Source organism: Anneissia japonica, unplaced genomic scaffold (assembly GCF_011630105.1).
Source record: "Anneissia japonica isolate Jap-2015-1 unplaced genomic scaffold, ASM1163010v1 scaffold287912_len115618_cov164, whole genome shotgun sequence".
Classification (NCBI taxonomy): Eukaryota; Metazoa; Echinodermata; class Crinoidea; order Comatulida; family Comatulidae; genus Anneissia; species Anneissia japonica.
This window is the reverse complement of record NW_022693425.1, coordinates 50,071-69,915: the sequence shown is the minus strand read 5'-3', so window position 1 is coordinate 69,915 and position 19,845 is coordinate 50,071. Positions and strand designations below refer to the sequence as shown.

The window sequence follows — 19,845 nt, the reverse complement described above, 5'->3', positions numbered from 1 at the left end:
ATACATCGATTTTTAACGGAATTCGGATAATTACCGTACTAAAAGTTGGTTTCTATTGATTATTAAGTAGTTTTCTACACTCGTGTGGTAATATTTTTATCATTTTTGCACCCGTGTGGTCCCGAGTGGTCGCGAGTGGTTCCGTGTGGTCGCGAGTGGTCCCGTGTGGTATTTAGTAGGACCCCCCAGGGGGCCTCTACTAGGCCTACTAGCTAGGCCTAGTAGAGAAGAATCTAAAAAAAAGTAGAAATTCATAAGAATAGATGATTAAACCTTGATTAAAAGTTGCTGAGCCATCTGGTCGCGTTAAACCACTCAGTTCTGAACAAAAAGACCTCAGTTCACATTGTTTTTCTGTTTCAATCTGCATTTCTGTGTGTTCCGCCAAAGACTGAGTATAATATAACTCTTTGGTTGTACATAGTCGGCCGTCAGGCGTCAGCCTAGGATATATGATGATCAAAAACACATGTCTGACCTCGGCTGCTCTGAGGTCAATTCATACATAACTAGGCCTAGCTAAGTCAAAATAAAAATTAATTTCGCCATTTCAAATATAGAGCCTAGGTCTACTTGGTTATTTATAAAGTTTCAAATTATTTTATATTACGATGAAAATTAGGAAACAATTTTCGTATAAGCTTTTAGAATTACGTTAATTTTAAAAGTATGCATACTATTAATAATAGTAAGATAGGTGGTATAATTTCGTGGCAAAATAGACCTTGCGCAGCTGTGGAACTTGAATCTGTGGTCGAAGTTGTTGAGTAAATCGTTGAAAAAGTGGATGGTTAGATTAATGCCGTATTAAAAGGGTATATTATAGATTAAATATGGACGTACCGCCCCAGTACAATGTCAGGAATCGTAAGTGTATGTTTCGGTCCAATTTAATTTGGTTTTCAGTGTCGCATGGTTGGTTTGGCGTGATTGATGTGTACACGGGTGACGTATTTGTGCGGTGCTAGTCAGTGTCAGCAAAGGAGCATGTCTCACCTGGCCTGCCTTACCTTAGTTTCTGTCCAGCATCCTCGCCAACCGTTTTACCTTAGCAGGGAGTTGTTATTAGTAAGGTACAAACGGTATGATATACAAATAATGAATGTTTATCAGTGCAATGTCTGAGATAAAAAAGTAAAATATTTTCATGAAGTGAAAGACACAAACCATTAATAATTCAACTGTATCCATACGATATATATATTTGAATCATGTTTATAAATGCTTCAATAAAATTATTTTGTCATAAGTTTGTTTTTGTTTGTTGTGTCTCCATTTACATTACCAAATGTTCTATTTATAACTATATAAAATAAATTAAAATAGGCCTATACTAATTAATGTGATATGGAAATAAAGCAAATATATTATTGTATTCATAAGGCCGAAAAAAATTACTCATTGCTTAAAAATTAACTAAAGAAATTATTAACTATGTAGTATAATTTGAGGAAAGAAACGTTTTCAACAATTATGTTGAGGTGAAGCAGACACATGGTTTGTATCTTCTTGTTTGTTTTATTTCCATTGTCGATACATATTTTGATTAGGCATGTTTATAAAATACACAAATAAATGGAAACAGTAATAAAATATATTTAATTAAAATTTATAGACCTACAATGTTAATAGCTGTTTTAGGCTTCTTTTGATATTATTGTAAGTAAGCCGGAAATTTCTTTGTACACCGCCTTCAGGAATGTGTGGGCACACAACTGCCAAGAGTGAAGTAGGTCAGATGATAAAATTAGACTGGCTATTTTTAGGTGCAAACACATGCCATGGCAGTGAATGTGTACGCGTGTGTTCACCTCTCGTCTATGGTTCCGATTTATAAAAAAAAAATTATTCAACTTTGTTTAAGCTGTAATATTTCATTTACCGTATACGGACAGGGCCCCTGCCAGCAAGAGCGGATCCAGAGATGTCTGACAGGGGAACCGAAAATGGGGCCAATTGAAATAACACCGCCCTAAGGGGAGGTCCGCGAAATATTTGTTTTCTAGACAGACGTTTGAATGTAACCGCTGAGGCGTTTTGGGATCAATTTTTTCCCCATTTTTAACTTCCTAAAAGGGTGACGGGGCTGTGGACGCCCCTGGCGCTTTGGATTAGAATGATGTACTGTTGTATTAAATTTTAAAACGATGATAATGATGAAATGTTGTTTGAAGGTTTGCATGTTGAAGTAATGCTGACGGTACAACGTAGATAGGACTAGTTAAAAACATTTTTTTTTTTTGAGAATGTCTCATTTTTTTTGTTGATAAATGAAAATACCAGCCGTGAAAACAAACATATGAAATTCAGATATTTTTGATTTAACAATTAAAATACCGCAACAAAACACAAAAGCCTTTATTAAGGATCATTTAGAAATTGATAATATAATAGTACTGTCTTGTACACTTGACTTTTCACTACTGGGAACTGCAAGAAAAAAGAACATTGTTTTTGAATAACCACATACTGTAAAATTATACTCAAACTAATTAAAATTTCTGAAACAATAACAATTGCAAAACTTATTGTGTATAGTCAAGGATCAAAAGACAAAATAAATCATACTAAAACACACACAAAAAAAGTTCTTAATTAAAAATACAGAACCCAAATAAACCACAGTGCGTACTTGGCGCTCCATACTACAGCTGTTAATTGCAATCGAAATACTTACAAACAATAGGGCGCGATCACTTCTGACCTGGGTCGTTTCGGCCCAAAAAGGGCCAAATCGACCCAGGCTGAATCAACTTAAGGCCGGAACCTAGGCCCCAGGTAGGCCTAGGCCTACACTTTTTTATTTTATTTTTAAAGAACCAGCAGTAAAATTTTGTTGGCAGAAATATAGGGACTGTATGACAATTGCTGATGATGGGGTGGGGGGTTATGTTGGGAAGTAATACATTTTATCACAAGCTTAGCTGAGTATGTGGTGCATGTCTGTTACTGCCCTAACTATAGAGTGAACACCCAAAACCACCTGAGAAGACTATTTTCTTTCTACACGATGCCCAAGACTTTCCATGCATGGACAAGAGTTTACAAAATAATAATTCTCAAAAGAAGATATTTCTGTTGTTGTTGAGTGGAGTTGAATAGCTTGGTGGTTAAGATGCTTGCCTTCAAATCCCAGGGTTCTGGGTTCAATTCCTGCCAGTTGCAGGATTTTTTCTCACGACATAAACAACTCCACTCCCTAAATCTCATATTGAGATTTAGTTTGTGTAAAGCATCGTATGTGTATGTTTGTCTTGTGTAAGGGATTGTCACCTACAAGTAGGACAGTGATATATATTCGCTATTGGCAATCCTTGGCACATGTGTTGTGTGCCTAAAGAAAGAATAATAATAATTAATAAAAAAGTACTTTTTAATGCCAACGCTTTTAAAAAACATGTTATTAGTAGGGTAGGCCTATACTTGGCTTGATAGCACCTGCGGTTTTGTGGTTCGGAAAGTGATGATACCCCGTAGTTGTACAGCAAGGAATATCTTCTCTCAGTCTCAGGCGTTATTTTATTTTGTACAATTTTCTCTACCATGGAAAGTCCCAAGCATGAAGTTCTTGAAAGGTTGAGTCTTGGGCATAATAAAATGTACCAGAATCTGAACATGATACAATTTCAATTTTTGTAATATTTATCATGATTAGAAATATTATACATAAGGCAATTGTACAAATGAGAAACATTCTTTATTTGTTTTATGCAACATCACAGTAACTGTGTAAAAAATATCTGACATTGGCCATTTAGCTACCCACATTAGAATTTGCATCAAATTTTAAAACTTTTTCTTGTGCAGCAGACCTAAATTTTCTTACCTCTCATCAGCACACTTCATCTGGAACTAAATTTGCATAGTAGGCCTACTGGTAGGTATGTGAAATGGAAAAAACAAATATATTGTTTAAAGGTAAAATAATAAGTAAAATCAGCCTGGTAGCTGTGTAATTTTTTGTTTTGTTTTTTGTCTTTTTGCTTTTATTTAAAGCAACTAAATTTCATCCCTTCTGAGCTCAATATCAAATTACAAAATAGGTGTTGTGTAATGTATTATGATGATCTATCTGTGGCGGATCCAGGAATTTGAAATAGACAGGGCCCAGGGCAGGACTTTCACTGGTGGAGGGTCTATACCACCTCAGTACCACCATGGTTAGAGCTGAAGTAACATTTATGATTATGTCACCTACAGCAGATGGCTGGAAAAGGCACTCTCATACTTATAATTTAATTAAAATTTTCTTTTATTATTTTTTTTATTTTGAAAAAATTTAGGGGTGGGGAGGCCATGCATTCCCCTCCTTCAATCCGCCAATGGACATTTTAGTTACATTTTATAATTTTTATTATAATTATATCATGAGCACCACCATCCTTTCTCTATCCCCAGCTAGCACAAGAAAAGTCTTGCTTGTAAAAAATAAGTTATTGTGAAAATGCCACCATTGCTATACTTCAGTGTACAGTAGTTCTCAAACTTTTTGGCTGATGAACCAAACAAATGTCCAAGCAATTTGCCATGACCCACTTTCCATGATGTTATAAAACAAATACTTAAAAAATTATGTGAATAATTGGTAGCCACAGTAAAATGCATAAATGACACTTAGAATGTGCTGTCTTTACTACTAGTACAGTACCACAATTTCAATTTATAATTCAAATTAAAAAAGAAAAATCTTGCGAACTTTTATTTGTTTGGCGACCCAATTTTGGGTCGCAAACCATAGTTTGAGAACTGCTGGTTTAGTACTCCACATAGCTTGCAGGCAGTCAAAGTCATTCTTATTTAGGCTCATTTGGCTTATTTCTAAGAATATTATATCATTTTACAGTACTAGATTTATGGTATGCTTCTCAAGAATGTATTCATCGTGTATTGGAACAATTTTTTTTTTGGTTTACTGTAGTCACTCAGCTGAGATAAAAGTGGTGTTAATCTACCAAAAGTAATTTCAGTTTTTTTTTCTCAAAGAAATGTTTATTTATATGTACAGTGCATGTTTTTCTAGTAGTTCCTACTTGCACTGTATTTCTACATTTTAAAGTATTTTATTGCATGTGGAATAATACAAGAAGAACGAACTAACTGAAAATTTCATAACAAATTTTGAATATGCTGAAAAATCTAGTAAATGAAACCATGTTTCATTGAAAGGTGAAATCTAATTACAAATCTTAATTTTTCATTTAGCTCACCAAGGTCAGGGTCATCAACGAAAGAGCCAAAGGTCAAGGATGAATGAAGGTCCAACTCCTCTGTTTGAAGACACTAGCACAATGCCAAATCCCCAGCAGCAGTATGTGGGTGGTCAGCCTGGGTATGGTGGACCCCAACAACAGCCAGGATTCCCAGGTCAGCAGTACATTAATGATCCAATGGCAAATATGGCTGTGCAGTATGGAGCTTCATTGGCTGGACAAGGAAAGGATGTTTTAGAACAGAAGGTTAATACCCACACATTACTTATTTTACATCTAATTTATTTACAAAATGTACAGGAATACTTTGTATATGTAAGAATAGTAGGGAATGTTACCTTCTTTGCAATACTAACAGCCTGTTCCTGTCCCCTTTCACATTTATCTCTTTCCAGATCTCTCCAGCTTGTTTCTCTACACTGTTTGAGGAAAGACTTTTTTCATAATCTCCAGAGCCTGCTTCTCTCCACTGTTGGAAGATGACTCCTTTTACATTCACTCAAGACTGTTTCTCCTATTGAATGGTAACCGCTTCCTTAATCTCTCTAGCGAGTTTCTCTCCGGCATTGAAGGGTGATGTCTTTCACCACTTAAGCCTGTTTCTCCTATTGAATGGTAACTGTTTCCTCAATCTCTCCAGCAGTTTCTCTCCGGCATTGAAGGGTGATGTCTTTCACCACTTACTGTAAGCCTGTTTCTCCTATTGGATGGTAACTGCTTTCTCAATCTCTCTAGCCTGTTTCCCCCATTGAAGGGTGATGTCTTTCACCACTTAAGCCTGTTTCTCCTATTGAATGGTAACCTCTTCCTCAATCTCTCCAGCGAGTTTCTCTCCGGCATAGTAGGGTGACGTCTTTCACCACTTAAGCCTGTTTCTCCTATTGAATGCTAACCACTTCCTCAATCTCTCGCGCCAGTTTCTCTACAGCATTAAAGGGTGACTTCTTTCACCACTTAAGCCAGTTTCTCCTATTGGATCTTGACTTCTACCTAAATTTCTTCAGACTGTTTCTCTCAACCAATGTAGATGACTTATAAAATACTATAAATGTTGTTATTTTCATCCTTCAATCTCTACTGTCCCTTGGTGTTCTAATCAATCAGTCTCTTACCTTTGATCTCTCCCTGGTTAGGAGTTATCCCTTTCAGTTCATTTTTATTGTCTTCCTTTCTGCTGTCTTGAACTTCTATCCTCTTTCTGTACGTATGTCTATATCTGGATTAAAATAAAGGGCAGTATAGCAACATACTCTTAATTTGTGGCATGATTCTTCCTTTAGATTGACAGGATTATGTCTGTGAGTAAGTTGAAGTATTACTTTGCAGTTGATACAAGTTATGTTGGCAGGAAATTGGGGCTGTTGTTGTTTCCCTACACTCACACAGTAAGTGTTATAATATTTTTTACAGTTTTGAACCATGAAACCCAGGGTTTGAGATTTAAGTCGAGCGATTGCACTTCCACACAATCACTCACCTAAACTCTAGGGGCGCATCCAGAGGGAGAGTCAAGGGGGTCGTGACCCACCTAAAATTAATCAATATTTTTTCAAAATCCCGATTATAGTAGTAAGTGGTCGGTAAGGTGAAAAAATATAATATGAAATGTAAGCCACTCTCCTTTTATTATTTACAGAGTAACTGAGCGACCCTTGTCTCAGACCGGTGCACATGCTGTGTCATCTATAAATCTTGAATGTTGTGCATTCAGTAATAATCATAGTCAAATACAAAAACACTTTTTTTTTAAGTAATTGTAGTATTAACTCGCTGGTTACTGAGATAGCAAATGGATACATTGTCATTTATTACAGTATGATCAGGGAAGAGTAAATTAACTCTTTTCTGGTATAATACAGTTTAACCTTCCTGTGTGACCACCTCCCGACCCTAAGTGATCACCTGCATTAACATGCACTTTCATATGGCCCTGTTTGCTCTCCATATCTAATCAGTACATTTGATACCTCTTGTAAGCCACCACCTGCAGTAAATGACCGCGACCACTTTTTGACTTTCAGATTTTTCTTGTGATTTACCTCCCGTTCCTTAAGCCACCCCCTTAAAAGTTTATAATATTTTTGGACAACAAATATAATGATCTAACAAGTCGAAATGAAAATTAGATGTGGAGATGGTGCAACGGTAGATGAGTCAAACTAAGATTATAATATTTTTTTTGTTGGAGGTTTATAGAAATTACTGTGGTGAAACATTTCAGTTCTATATTTTATCACGTAATATAACCCAAATTTTCTGAGGCCTTTGTCCCCTTTTAGGCGCACTGCCTCCCCCCACCCCCGCGCCAAGTTGCTCGCAAGACTTGACTACCCTCATATTTTACCTTGGCTGTGCCCCTTGACTCCTCTTCAGGGGTATGAAAAGTAGAGCACCTTGGGTCTGAAAATCACTCACCTTAAATCTAGTAAAAACCCCATTATACTATGACAATGTTTCAGCTAGGATGTATTTTGTGATGCTTTGAAATCTGCTGTAATATTTAGGTGTATAAAACTATTCCAGAGAATCTTAAATTTCCACCCCCCCCCCCCCAAATTAAATTGCTCGTCTAAATAGAATTAGGTGTGTATTTTGTAGTTCACCTGCCATTTTCAAATAACAAGCCCTGAAATCCTGCTACTTTTTTTCATGCTAAATTTCTTTGACATTTCACCAGTCTCGCGTTTAACCAGTAATATTAAGATCTGGTACTGAGTGATTGCAAAATGCATTTTTTAGCAAGCACTCAACCAAAGATTTATGCATACATACGCTAACAATGTAAACATCAATGTAATTTAGCTTTATTACGGTAAACATCTTAAATTTAATTACTTAAATATTTAGGAATGTTTGTAATATACTGTAAATATCAAGTAAAGATTCTTCAAAATCTAGTGTTTGATTAAATTATTTTTGTTAAAGAATTGGACCGTAAATTACCGCACAGATGAACCAGTTGCACCACGTTATGAGATAAATGCTCCAGATCTCTACATACCAACAATGGCATTTGTTACATATTTACTTCTTGCTGGTGTTGCGCTTGGTAGGCAAGATAGGTAAGTCACTAGAAACTGCATTGGTGGATCCAGGGGTGGCCAAAGAGTGGGGTGGTTAATACCATTAACTAAGAGATTAAAAATGGTAAAAACTTCAAAGTTTCCTGGAGAAATAGTCCCGGACTCTCCCAAAGGAGGTAAAGCAGGGCTTGCCCTAACTTTTTTTGGTAACTAGCCCACTGGGCTAGTTTACTAGAGATTTTACTAGCCCACAGAATATTTTACTAGCCCACAGACAGGAAAAAATTTTGTTTCAAAATATTTATTAGCGACAATTAAATTTGAAGGTTGATTTGTAATTTCATAATTTCTGTAGCATTGCTGTTTGCGCTACCCTCTCAAATTATTGTTGAATACTAAAATAAAAAAATCACCCATGCTGCAAAATCAACTTATAGGACTAACAGGGACAGATGAGCATGTTTTACATCTCCCTGGTTATAACGTCGGCATAATATTTAACAAAGGGCCCAGAAATCAATCAAACCAATGCATCATCTTTGAATCATCGTCTGAAGTTTACTCACCCCCAATGGCAATAAATCTTGCTTAGGCTAGGCTACCTTGGCCTAGGCCTATACAAGACATATGGCCTAGACTAGGCTAGGCTAGCCTACCTTCCTATAGCATTGAAGTACTTAATTATTAAAAGTTGAACATTTTATGAATATCATTTTAAGAAAATGATATTAATATAAGGTAGTACGTTAAATTAAATGACTACCCAAATTAACCAGATTGAACCAAGGTAATTCAACAAAAGGACGCACATCTCCGCTCTCGAACATAGCGTGTGCGTACAGTCCTTTGATCTTTACTGTGGCATCCAAGAAAATGAAAAGTTATAGCAATTCAAAATTTACGAATTTTATAAAATTTCATGTTCTTATGTAACATTAATCTGTCATTTTGACAATGAGGACGAACATTTGAGTATATGCGGAACATTTATTAATTTTTTCTGCGAAGTGAGTCTCATGAACGACAATTCACCACAATTTTGGTAAAATTAATGTTGAAATGAAGAATATATTTCAGTCTAATGTTAGTGCAAAATATCATTAGGCCTTTGTAATCACCGCACGACGCGCGACTAACATGGCAACTATCACGTACGCTGACGGTTTATGGTCTGGTTGCTATGGTTTTTGTGACGTTCAGCGTGTAGGGACGCACATGCGCCTAGAATGTCGATGCCAGAGTTATAACCTTTGATGTCCCGAGATGTGCGTCCTTTTGTTGAATTACCTTGATTGAACGATCAAACGATCTTCTGTTGAGAGATAACATGCCATCCTGTAGTGGTTGGTGAGTGACTTGGGGATCATCTTAATAATTCAACACTCACGCATCTGAAGAGCTGAAAGATACCTACAGTGTACTCTCTGGGCTGCGGTACCTCTTATGTAGGGATTGTCTCGAAAGTTCCGTTTTTTTAAATTTTTTTAAGAAAATGTTTTTCTTGCTAATTCTCCACTAGACAACCGGGCAACATGAGGAGTAAATAGGCTAGCCCGGAGCGGTTTTTACTAGACATTGTACGCCGGGCTAGTACTAAATCGAGCCCTGTAAAGGGACATTCTAAACCATTTGGTTTTGATCCTTGATTAGGTTTTGATCCTTGATTGCCACCCATACCCTCTCTCAGCAAAAATATTCCAGATTTGATGCAGTTCTCACTGCATCACCACCTACTGATTGTCGGTAGCAGTGTAAATGGATAGTCGTCATAAAAATAATCTGTTGCATGTACATTATGGCGTTCTCCATAGAATCTCATAGGTCGACGTGCCTAGTTAAGTATTTTAAACATTATTAACAAGCTTTTACTTACTATATTTTTGTATAATGATTGAATTAGATAGTAGTTATATTGCCCTATAAAAGCAAAATGAACATAGGAGCCAGTGTAAAGCTACATTTACACTAGACACAATAAAGACACGACAACGGCACGATTCAAATACATGCAGTGTTGAAGCTAAGCAATGATATGTTATTGTCGTGTTGTTATCGTGTCTAGTGTAATTGGAGTTTAAAATTTTTACATACAAAATTAACTTATCGCATAATTGATTAGATTTGTAATTTTGAACTCTTTAGATAAAGGCAAAATGAACATAAGAGCCAGTGTAACAAACATTTTACATAAAATTAACTTATCGCTTAATTGATTAGATTTGAAATTTTGAACCCTGAAATACAGATACATTTTGATATTTATTTTGTTGTTGCCAGGTTTACGCCGGAATTATTGGGAATGCAGGCGAGTTCAGCATTAGTTTGGCTGGTCATTGAAATAGTTGCAGTCATCTTCACTCTGTATGTCATGAACATTAATTCTGCTTTAAAGTCTTTAGATCTGCTTGCTTTTTGTGGGTACAAGTATGTTGGGTAAGTTTTCAGTCTAAGTTATATTTCAGAATTATTTATTAAGAAATTATTTTAAACCAAGGTCATTTTGCAGAAACTTGATTTGTTGTAAATGCAATTATAGGTGCTAATATGCATGTCATGTTTTCGGGTAGGATGAAATATTATACCAGTGGCAGTGTTAGTGTTAGCAGTGTGTCTTGGGGCAACAGAACCGTCCGTAGGGGACCTGGCCCTCATTGGGAAAGAAGCCAATCAAATTTTTGAGGTGTGCCTATTCTAAAACTTTCTCTAACCATGGTGGAACTGAAGATGGTGTGGCACCCTTTCAGGGACTTTGGATCTCTTCTTTTGGATTCTTAGATACCCTCTCAGTGATCTTGCCAGTAATGAGGAATCACTGGGCCGCTACTGTGTTATATTATGTTATATACTTTTACAGATGATGGAAGGAATGTGGCTTAATGAAATTTTGTGAGATTTCAATCGACCTTTCTGCTAAGAACCACCCCTTTAATATTGTTGATAAAGTCCCACAAAAAGATAACATAAATGTATGTGTACATGTGCATTTGTGTTCTGATTGGTCAGTTATGCTTGATTGACACGCCGGATAGGTTCATAATCTACTTCATCAGGATTCCACTGTTACAATCATTTCATAATTTTGTTATGATTCTGATGATTCATGTTTTCTAAAGTCTCCTAATGTTTTATAAATATTTCTTTTGTTAACTAAGGATGATTCTAGCAATTCTCGGGGGCCTTTTTTTCGCATCTGGAGGCTACTACATAACACTTATATACTGCAGTGCATCTTTAGTTTACTTCTTAGTAAGTCAACCCATTTTTTTTTTTACAATCATTAATTAATAATATCTGTTAAATCTATGTTTGTTTTAAAAATTTACTTTTACTGACCTTGTATATAAACATTAAAGAAATATACAGGTCTCCCTCCAATTTAGGACCACCTCTAATTATAGACACTTTTCTGTGGTCCCAAATTTTGTTTATCTTTATTATTTAAATTAGATTAAAGCTGCCAAAGACCATGAAACCCTGGTCTCAAAGTGATATTTAATTGAAGGTATATCTGTATTAATAAATTGTTGATAAATTAATATAAAAATACATATTTTCCCCACTAGATGAGGAACTTAAAAATGTTCATTCTTGGTGAAACAGACAATGAGAACTTTGGACATGGAAGTAAAAGAAGGATATATATCCTACTGTTCATCACAACATTACAACCAATCTTTATGTATTGGCTCACATATCACTTTATATCAGGATCATCAAAATGAATGAGGGCGCCTTCCGAACTGGTTAGGTACAGAATACTTGAATTTGGATCAGTGATGCCTAAATACACAGGCACAACCAGAGGCTGGTGCAGTGTATCAGGTAGCTTTCGATTTGCATGATTGCGTAACTCTATCACAGGTTCACTCATCTGTGACCGTCCTATGTTTTCTGCACAACATAGATTCTGGCCAAATTTCATCCTAGGATCCAGACAAAAAGGAGAACTCAACGTTTTTGCATGCGCAGAGCGACTTCGTAGTGACATTATTACGTTCTAGGTCGTACCATTGTCATGCAATCGAAAGGTTTCTATTATTAGGTCGTACCATTGTAATGCAATCGAAAGGTTTCTATTATTAGCCAGAACTGCAACAATATATTCTTTTCATGTTTTTCTATTTGTATTTATAAAATATGATTTTTTTGTGTTTGTGCTCAATCTATTTATCATCATGTAAACAGTTCTTTAAAAAAAGACATTTGTAAAATCGAGCTAGAAAAAATTTACAAAAATAATGTGTTACTAATAATAATCATAGAGCATGCATCTTGTGAAAAGGATTTACATTACAGAACAAATGCAAAAAAAACTTCCTATAAAAATGTATTAATGTTATATTGATACCTGAGTAAATATTCAATATTTTCATATTTTTTTTACATCATAGCTACTTCTAAAATTGTTATAGGCTGCTTTATGTAACATACTATTGAAACAATGATGGAAGTAACTATGCGATAATAATAATAATAATAGGGTCCCAGAAAGGTACAGGTCTCTCAAAATTATTATAACAAGAAAACTATTGTACGGTAATAAAACTTGGTCAATGTTTTTCATATGTTTTATAAGGGTTTTAAGCACCAAAGTCTAAACAGAGATTTTGTTTTCATACCTGAAAGCTTACGACTTTTTTTCTAATGTGTATTGTAAGATAATATTTTAATTCATTATATTTCTAATTAAGAAATACTATCATTTTGCATGTTTAAATAATGTATGAATGGTTAATTTATACTGCTAAGTGATATGAAGTGCTGGCTGTGGTATTTATACAAAGTGTTTATATTACCGGGTGTGATTCAAATTTGCCTAACTAATCATGAAAGTGATGTGGTTACGAATAGGCATTCTACCAGCTAAATACCTAACCCTACAGTAGGTAGGTGAAGTACTTTCCCTAAGAACACAAGTTAAATATAACGTGAAATGTCTGACCCTACAGTTGAGAGCCTAAAACTTAACCGCTGTACCAACCTCACTTTCTTAGATGAAATTTTTACTCATTTGTATTTATCTTTATAACATAGTTGATTGTTAATGATATACAGTAATGGCAAATCAAGATAATGATTCCTCTCCTCTTTTTTTGTCTATGCCCTCTCGGTGGCATAGACACTATGTCGCAGTAGGGCAATTAATTCTAGAAGGGTAAATCCGGAAGAGGTCGTGTGTGTAAATCTGGTGGAGGTGCATGATGGGTGCTACATCTTAAGTACCTTAAAACTGTACCAAATGGATACTAAAAAAAAAAAAAAAAAAATGTGGATACTTTATTAGTAAATATAATATAGTAAGGCAGTATGGGCATAGGCACATGCTTCCGTCGGGAGCTTTTTTACTGTCAAAATTGTTAATTACATAACTAGACAAAACTAATTCAGACCCTGTGTGTTGAAACATGTACCTTTTTAAATGTATATTTTGTGTTCATTTTTTTTTAATTGACATTTATGAATACAGTACAGTATTTACATATTCTCTTTCCTCAAAACAATAAATCTGCTACAGTATGATATAATTTTAGCTGGGGAATCTTTAGAATAAAAGAAATATAACATTTTAAAAATATATTTATTCATTTCTGGGATACTGTATTCAGTGCTGGAGGCATTTTATCAAGATACAGTAATTTCCATGGTCAGAAGCACAATTCCCCCCCCCCCCAGGACTGGTTAGTGATTTGCATAAAATACAATTAGTAATAGTATTTTATGCAAATCACTAACCAGTCCTGGTTAGTGATTTGCATAAAATACAATTAGTAATAGTATAGATATAGAAATTTATACACCAAATAATCACCAATAATATTGTATAGGATATTGCTTTGTGTAGGATTTTTTTTTCTATTGTATATGTGTTTTCTTAGTTCTATGTACTTCATCCAACATTGTGTAGTACAGTACCAAATTGCAACACAATAGCACCAAAAATTAATGTATGAAGGGAAATAAACTTCCTTTGCCTGTTAACTTTTGTTGTCGTGTGTTTCTTCTGTCATTAATATATTTTTAATTTTTAAAATAGGAAATTAAATAGTAAATAATATGACAAGTGTATAGCCACCTAGGTCCTGACTGCCCGCTCCACATGCATAATTATGTTACCAATTCATTGTCTTTTCTATAAAGTGAATGAAAGAGCTAAAAAGAGAACCACAGGAGCTCACCCTGTTGTCACACACCTGGTCCTCGGCAGTGGCAGCTCTAAGATAAATTTTCTGGGGGAGGGGGGTGGGTAGCGCTGGGCTGTCCAACAGGGGGTATTGGGCTCGTAGGCCTGAGCTGGGGGAAGGGTTTGAGAGGGTGTTTTCCCTCCCAAATGAGTTTTTTTTAGAAATAGGAACCTCTGGGTGGGCCAGAAATGACACTCTCTGATTGTGACAGACATGTGTTGGCTTGGCGTGGGCCTATCTTTATATATATTTTAGCCTGACTGCCCGATGAGCTCTGTCCGTTAGGGGTGGGGGGTGGGGCTTGACGTGGCGCTGCCACTGGTCCTCGGGGCCACAGGAGTGAATCCCCATATATGCTCAGACAATCTGAGGTTTTTTAAACAGATATTACGCAATTTTGTGGTACTTCTATTAAAACGGAATATATGAACTGAATAGGTGCGAATTAAAATATGGTCATTCCGCGCTGCAGTAACTTAGGCCTAAAATGTTATTCTCTCTCCCTAAGCATTTGCCATGGCGAACTGTGCCAAGGTCTACATCTGGGGCGGATGCAGACGGTAGAGTTGCACCCCCTAAATTGTATTAAGGAAGATAATTGTGTAGTGTGAACTCTCACACACCCCCTACTGCCAAATCCTGCTTCTGCCCCAGCTGATGCGCTTCCATATGGTGCGTACGCGTACTACTATCTACTGTACACTATCTACTGTGCTATCACATATTCCACAATGTAGGCCCTACTGCTATTACGGGAGAACATTCTTTAGTTTTACAATAATAATATGGGAGTTAATGGGTGCGAATTGAAAATTCCAAAATCTTGAAAAGTCTGTTCACATCCAATTTGAACAATTATCTTGTATATCAATTTCATTCAGGCTTTCAGTTCAGCAATATCATTCAACTGATAGTACCTTAAAGATGTACTGTCCCTTGCAAAAAACAAAAAAATAAAAATCATAAAAATCATTTTTTAAATTTACTTTCCCATTTTGAAGTAACATAAAAATTATCAACTTGAACATAGAAATTAGTGTACGTATTTAAAAAATGCTTACCCATAAAAACCATCATTTTACAGCGAAAAAATGATAGAAACATTTCCAGTCACTGGAAGTGTTTTATTATCTTTATTATAATTATCCATTTTAAAAATCAGGGAACACATTTTTTTAATTTAATGATTTCTATGCTCAAGTTAATAATTTGTATGTTACTGCAAAATGAGCAAGTTAATTTAAAAATTATTTTTTATGATTTTGGTCATTTTCAAGGGACAGTACATCTTTATTTATCTTTCAGGTAACATTAAATTAATTAACTCAATACTGGTATGGTTCGTACAGATCTGTGTAAAGCATTTGATACCGTCGATCACGACATGTTGTGTAAAAAAAATGTCTTTATGGGTATCAACACATTGAATTGGTTTCGCTCTTACTTAACAAACAGAAGCCAAGATGTAATTGGTATCTGAGCCCAGGGACATTGGCTAAGTTGTGGTGTATCCCAAGGTAGCGCATTATGTCGTTTACTGTTTTTGTGCTTTATAAACGATATGGTGGTTAGCATTGACTCTAATTGTAAATTGCTTTTATATGCCGATGACAGTGCCATTCTTTTTTTTTTTCCGCAGAGAGACCCAACTATCGTTGCTGACAAACTTGGTGACGCTCTTGATAAATGTAGAGGCTGGCTTATTGACAACAAGGAATCCCCCCCACCCAATCATACCTTACCACTCACTTGTCCTTGCCCCCCCACCCCCACAAGATTTCAGACGCTAGAGTCACCAATGCTGTCCATTAACCTCAGCAAAATGGAGTCAATTATTTTTGGTAGCAAAAAAAGACTTAAAAGCATACAATCCTTCAAAATTACATCTAGAGGCCTTATAAGTCTGTCAGATATTTAGGTATCGAACTTCTGTCATTGTATTGCTAAGTGTATTATCAAAAATGCACTGATGCTAGACTAAGGTACTTTTGTCGTCAGGCAGAATGTTTGGATAAACAAACCAAACAATTATTAATTATTAATATTATTAATTATTCAATATTTGATTATTGTGCACAACATCATGGTTTTAGGGTATAAACAAAAAATTAAAACAAAGGCTCCAAATCACTCAAAACAAAATAGTACGCTTCATTCATGGCCTTGGGAGGGGGAGGGGGGCCAAAGGTAATAATTTTCCCGGTTAGTAATTTACGACCTGGTGTAATACCTTCTTCCCCCCTCCCCACCCCACACAATATAGAAAACAATACGATATATCTGAACGGAATTATTAGGTCTACACATGTGTGTTTGAAACTAAAAGTAGAACCTCGATTTTACGTACGGTACGGGAGCACAGGGCGTATGTAAATCGGGGGATTCGTAAAATTGAGGTTGGGTTAAATTTGTGGTGACGTTTGACCCAATACATAGGTAACCGTGAATAAACGTTTGTTATAAACGAATGATGTAGGCTAGACCTACAACTGTACTGTAGGTCTGGGTCTACAAATAGAGCCATGTGTTTAGTGTCTATTCATCACTGGACAATGTCATAATAAAGTGTTGAAATAAATCCATATAAGCCTAATGAAAAAACAAAAACAAAACAAACACGTACACTGCACTGGGCGAGCCAGCCAATTAGTAAACTTCGTGTAGGAAATTCGATCAAACAAGTTTTCCACACAAAGCTAAGGAGGAAAGAAATTATTTTGAGCACTGTCGGTAGTTGTTCATCTTGCGCAGTTCACATGGTGGTTTTAGATATAACAGCCCAGTATTAGACTCGTTATCTTTGTATATGGTTTGTTTATTGCTATAGTATTGAAATAATAAGCAGACAGAAAGTAACAATCTCTTTCTACTTTGGTGGCACTAAAAAGGGCCGTTTGTTTTGAATATTTTGGGGGGTTTTTGAAGACGTCATCGTCGGTACGAGGTGTACGTAAAACCGAGGGCTCGTCAATTATCGTTTTACTTTCTTTGTCTTGGATTATTGTAATTGGTCTCTTGATTGTAAAGCCTTTGAACACTTCAAACTTTTTATAGCATTCACAGTGGAACATTTCGTTTTCCGCTAGCTGTCATGCGACTAAATTTATCAATTATATTGTCAAAGTTTGCATGTTCTGAAAGGTCTCTTACTGATAGCAAGGTTAAGGATGATAAGCGTTCTTCTCCCATGGTTGACCGCATGTAGTTTTTAATGATTCTCAATTTACGGAATAATCTTTCTGTATTGGCGGAAGAAACCGATATTGTGGCAAATATACGGATAGTTTTGGAACTGGGGCAGGGGGGTGCAGGGTGTTGCTATACCGTGTCTTAATCATATATCTTGCTTTTTATTCTTGTCTTTATCTTTCTCTTCTCTTCTCTTTCCCTTTTGCTTTTCTTTTCTTTTTCCCTTCCTTCTCTTTCCCCCTCTCCCCCCCCCCACCCCCTCTCTCTCTCTGTCTTTCCTCTTCATACTTAGCCCGGTACGACGGCTTCGTCAGCCCGGTACGACGGCTTCGTCAGCCCGGTAAAATCCGTCTGTCTGCCCCCCTACCCCCGTTACGCCACCGTTGGTCGAAAAGAATTGTCAAGCCTTGGCCTTATTAAAGTTGAGGATAGGGTTAAACTACTAAGAATTGGCAATGTACAAAATCATAAATAATAAAGTTGCACTCTCTGAAAATACACGTACATCTGAAATGCATCATACAACACTTGTCAGAACAGAGTAAATTTGGTCTTACCTCTACTAAAAAAAAATAACAGCCTCATTCTACATTCATCTACTCTGCAATTAACGACTGGAATGCTCTTGTTGAAACTTAAAAAAAAAAAATAATCAAGAACATTACAACATTCATGTCACACATTAAAACATATTTTGAACAGAACAGACGTACTTGATTGCATTTTTTCATTATATACACATTCTCTGAGTTCTGTTTTTAAATTCTGTACATTTGTTATTGTTCTTTTTGGAACTTTTAAAGCTTTTTTTTAAATAATTTTAATTATGTGCAATGCAATATCTGTATTTTTGATGTCAGCTTTATTTGTATAGCGTATTTATATATATATTTTAAATTTTAAATAATTATGATTTTAAATGTAAATTTTAAATGTCCAGTCTTGGACCCCATTGGAAATGGGCGTTCCTGATGCTCATTAATTTTTACTTTTATTGTTCCTCAAATCATTTTTATATTGTTTGAGCATCGAATAAATTCTATCAATCTATCAATAAAATCAATCAATCAAAGAGTGGTAGGTTGCTAAGCATCGCTACATCCTTATTTCAATTTTTAAACATTTTATGATGCATAAATAATGCTTGTGGGTTTAATATTGTTTATTGATGATTGCAACAAACCATCTGATACTTCAATTCAATTGACACATCATACCAAATAACGACCCTACAACAAGTGTCCATTTTATATGTGTGTCTTTATTTAGCATATCTTCCAGCTAATCACGCTGGCCGCTCTAGTCACATGATATGATCAACATCGTGACGTAGTCACATCACTACAGTGGGTAAACTGTATCTGGTTTTTAAGTAGATGATTGACAATTTTACCAAGTAGGCCCCTGTGCTTATTATTTACAATAATTCATTCAATTTGTTTCTTTAATCACAATTTCAAAGAATTACATTAATGATCTTTGATGAATTGTGGAATGGCTGAGTGAACAGACGTCAGTAGCTAGTCTCCGTCATAAATATACAGAACGTTACTAAAATACTATCGTAGCCAACGATATACGATCCGAACTGTAAGTGTATTCCGTACTTTCGAATTGACTATCATTAAAGTAAAAAATAATACAGGAGATGGGTAAAAAAAAGCAGCCAACAGACGTAGGCCAAAAATCACCAGCAGACGAGGCCCACAATCACCCGAGTCACCTCCGCCGTCTAAAGCTTCCGCCGCCGCTAGTACGGAAGCACTGAAGCGCGAAATTCAACAGCTATCAACGGACTTGCTTGGTATTCGTGGTCAGTTGGACACTGTCTTAACTAACCAACATACCATATTAGGAAGGATTCAATTGGAAGAATCAATTGAATTTGCAAGCAATTCAATCTCAGAAATAGAAACGAAAATGGATAATTTAGCTGCTGAGCTGAAAGAAGTATCGTCTACTGTGGAAACCGAAAAATCAAGTTGTATGTCGCTGCAAAAACAACTCAACAAGTTCGAAAGATATTCAAGATCGTTTAATTTGCGTTTTGGTGGCTTACCGGAGGAAAGAAACGAAAATGCTGAAGATTAAAGATTTGATCCAAAATAAGTTAAAATATTCCGGAAGTTATGATTGAGAACGCCCACCGGACAGGTAAACCCTTTGCACCGAACAATAAGCCAAGGCATATTGTTGCCAAGTTTATATACCGGCCCCAACGTCATCAAGTCTTTACGAAGG

The 19,845-nt window shown here is 35.8% G+C and overlaps 2 protein-coding genes across 3 annotated transcripts in view; one reads left to right on the top strand and one right to left on the bottom strand.

Annotated features, from left to right (window-relative positions):
- The window catches only part of LOC117100734 (exosome complex component RRP46-like), a 9,690-nt gene extending 9,244 nt beyond the window's left edge, over positions 1–446 (bottom strand). The window contains exon 1 of the mRNA XM_033240527.1: positions 274–446. Coding sequence (XP_033096418.1) covers positions 274–370 — 97 coding nt within the window. The 5' untranslated portion in view covers positions 371–446. The remainder of the gene's footprint in view (positions 1–273) is intronic.
- A 260-nt stretch (positions 447–706) lies between these two features.
- Positions 707–13,521, top strand: LOC117100732 (protein YIF1B-A-like). 2 transcript variants are annotated; one of them, XM_033240525.1, is made up of 7 exons: positions 707–867; positions 5,203–5,456; positions 6,491–6,595; positions 8,136–8,272; positions 10,511–10,666; positions 11,386–11,479; positions 11,797–13,521. In XM_033240525.1, the coding sequence occupies exons 1-7, from the start codon at positions 834–836 to the stop codon at positions 11,953–11,955; spliced, it is 939 nt and encodes a 312-aa protein (XP_033096416.1). In that variant the 5' UTR covers positions 707–833; the 3' UTR covers positions 11,956–13,521. The 2 variants fall into 2 exon arrangements, with proteins under 2 accessions (XP_033096416.1, XP_033096414.1); XM_033240523.1 differs by having other exon boundaries at positions 707–873.
- Positions 13,522–19,845: the final 6,324 nt, after the last annotated feature.

What these genes read in the sequence shown, in the direction of transcription:
- LOC117100732 (XM_033240523.1), top strand. Translation starts at nt 834, where the DNA reads ATGGACGTACCGCCCCAGTACAATGTCAGGAATCGTAAGT. An exon ending in CAATGTCAGGAATCGTAAGT is followed by an intron (nt 874 to 5,202) that starts GTATGTTTCGGT and finishes TTTTTCATTTAG; the next exon opens with CTCACCAAGGTCAGGGTCAT. An exon ending in GCGCTTGGTAGGCAAGATAG is followed by an intron (nt 8,273 to 10,510) that starts GTAAGTCACTAG and finishes TGTTGTTGCCAG; the next exon opens with GTTTACGCCGGAATTATTGG.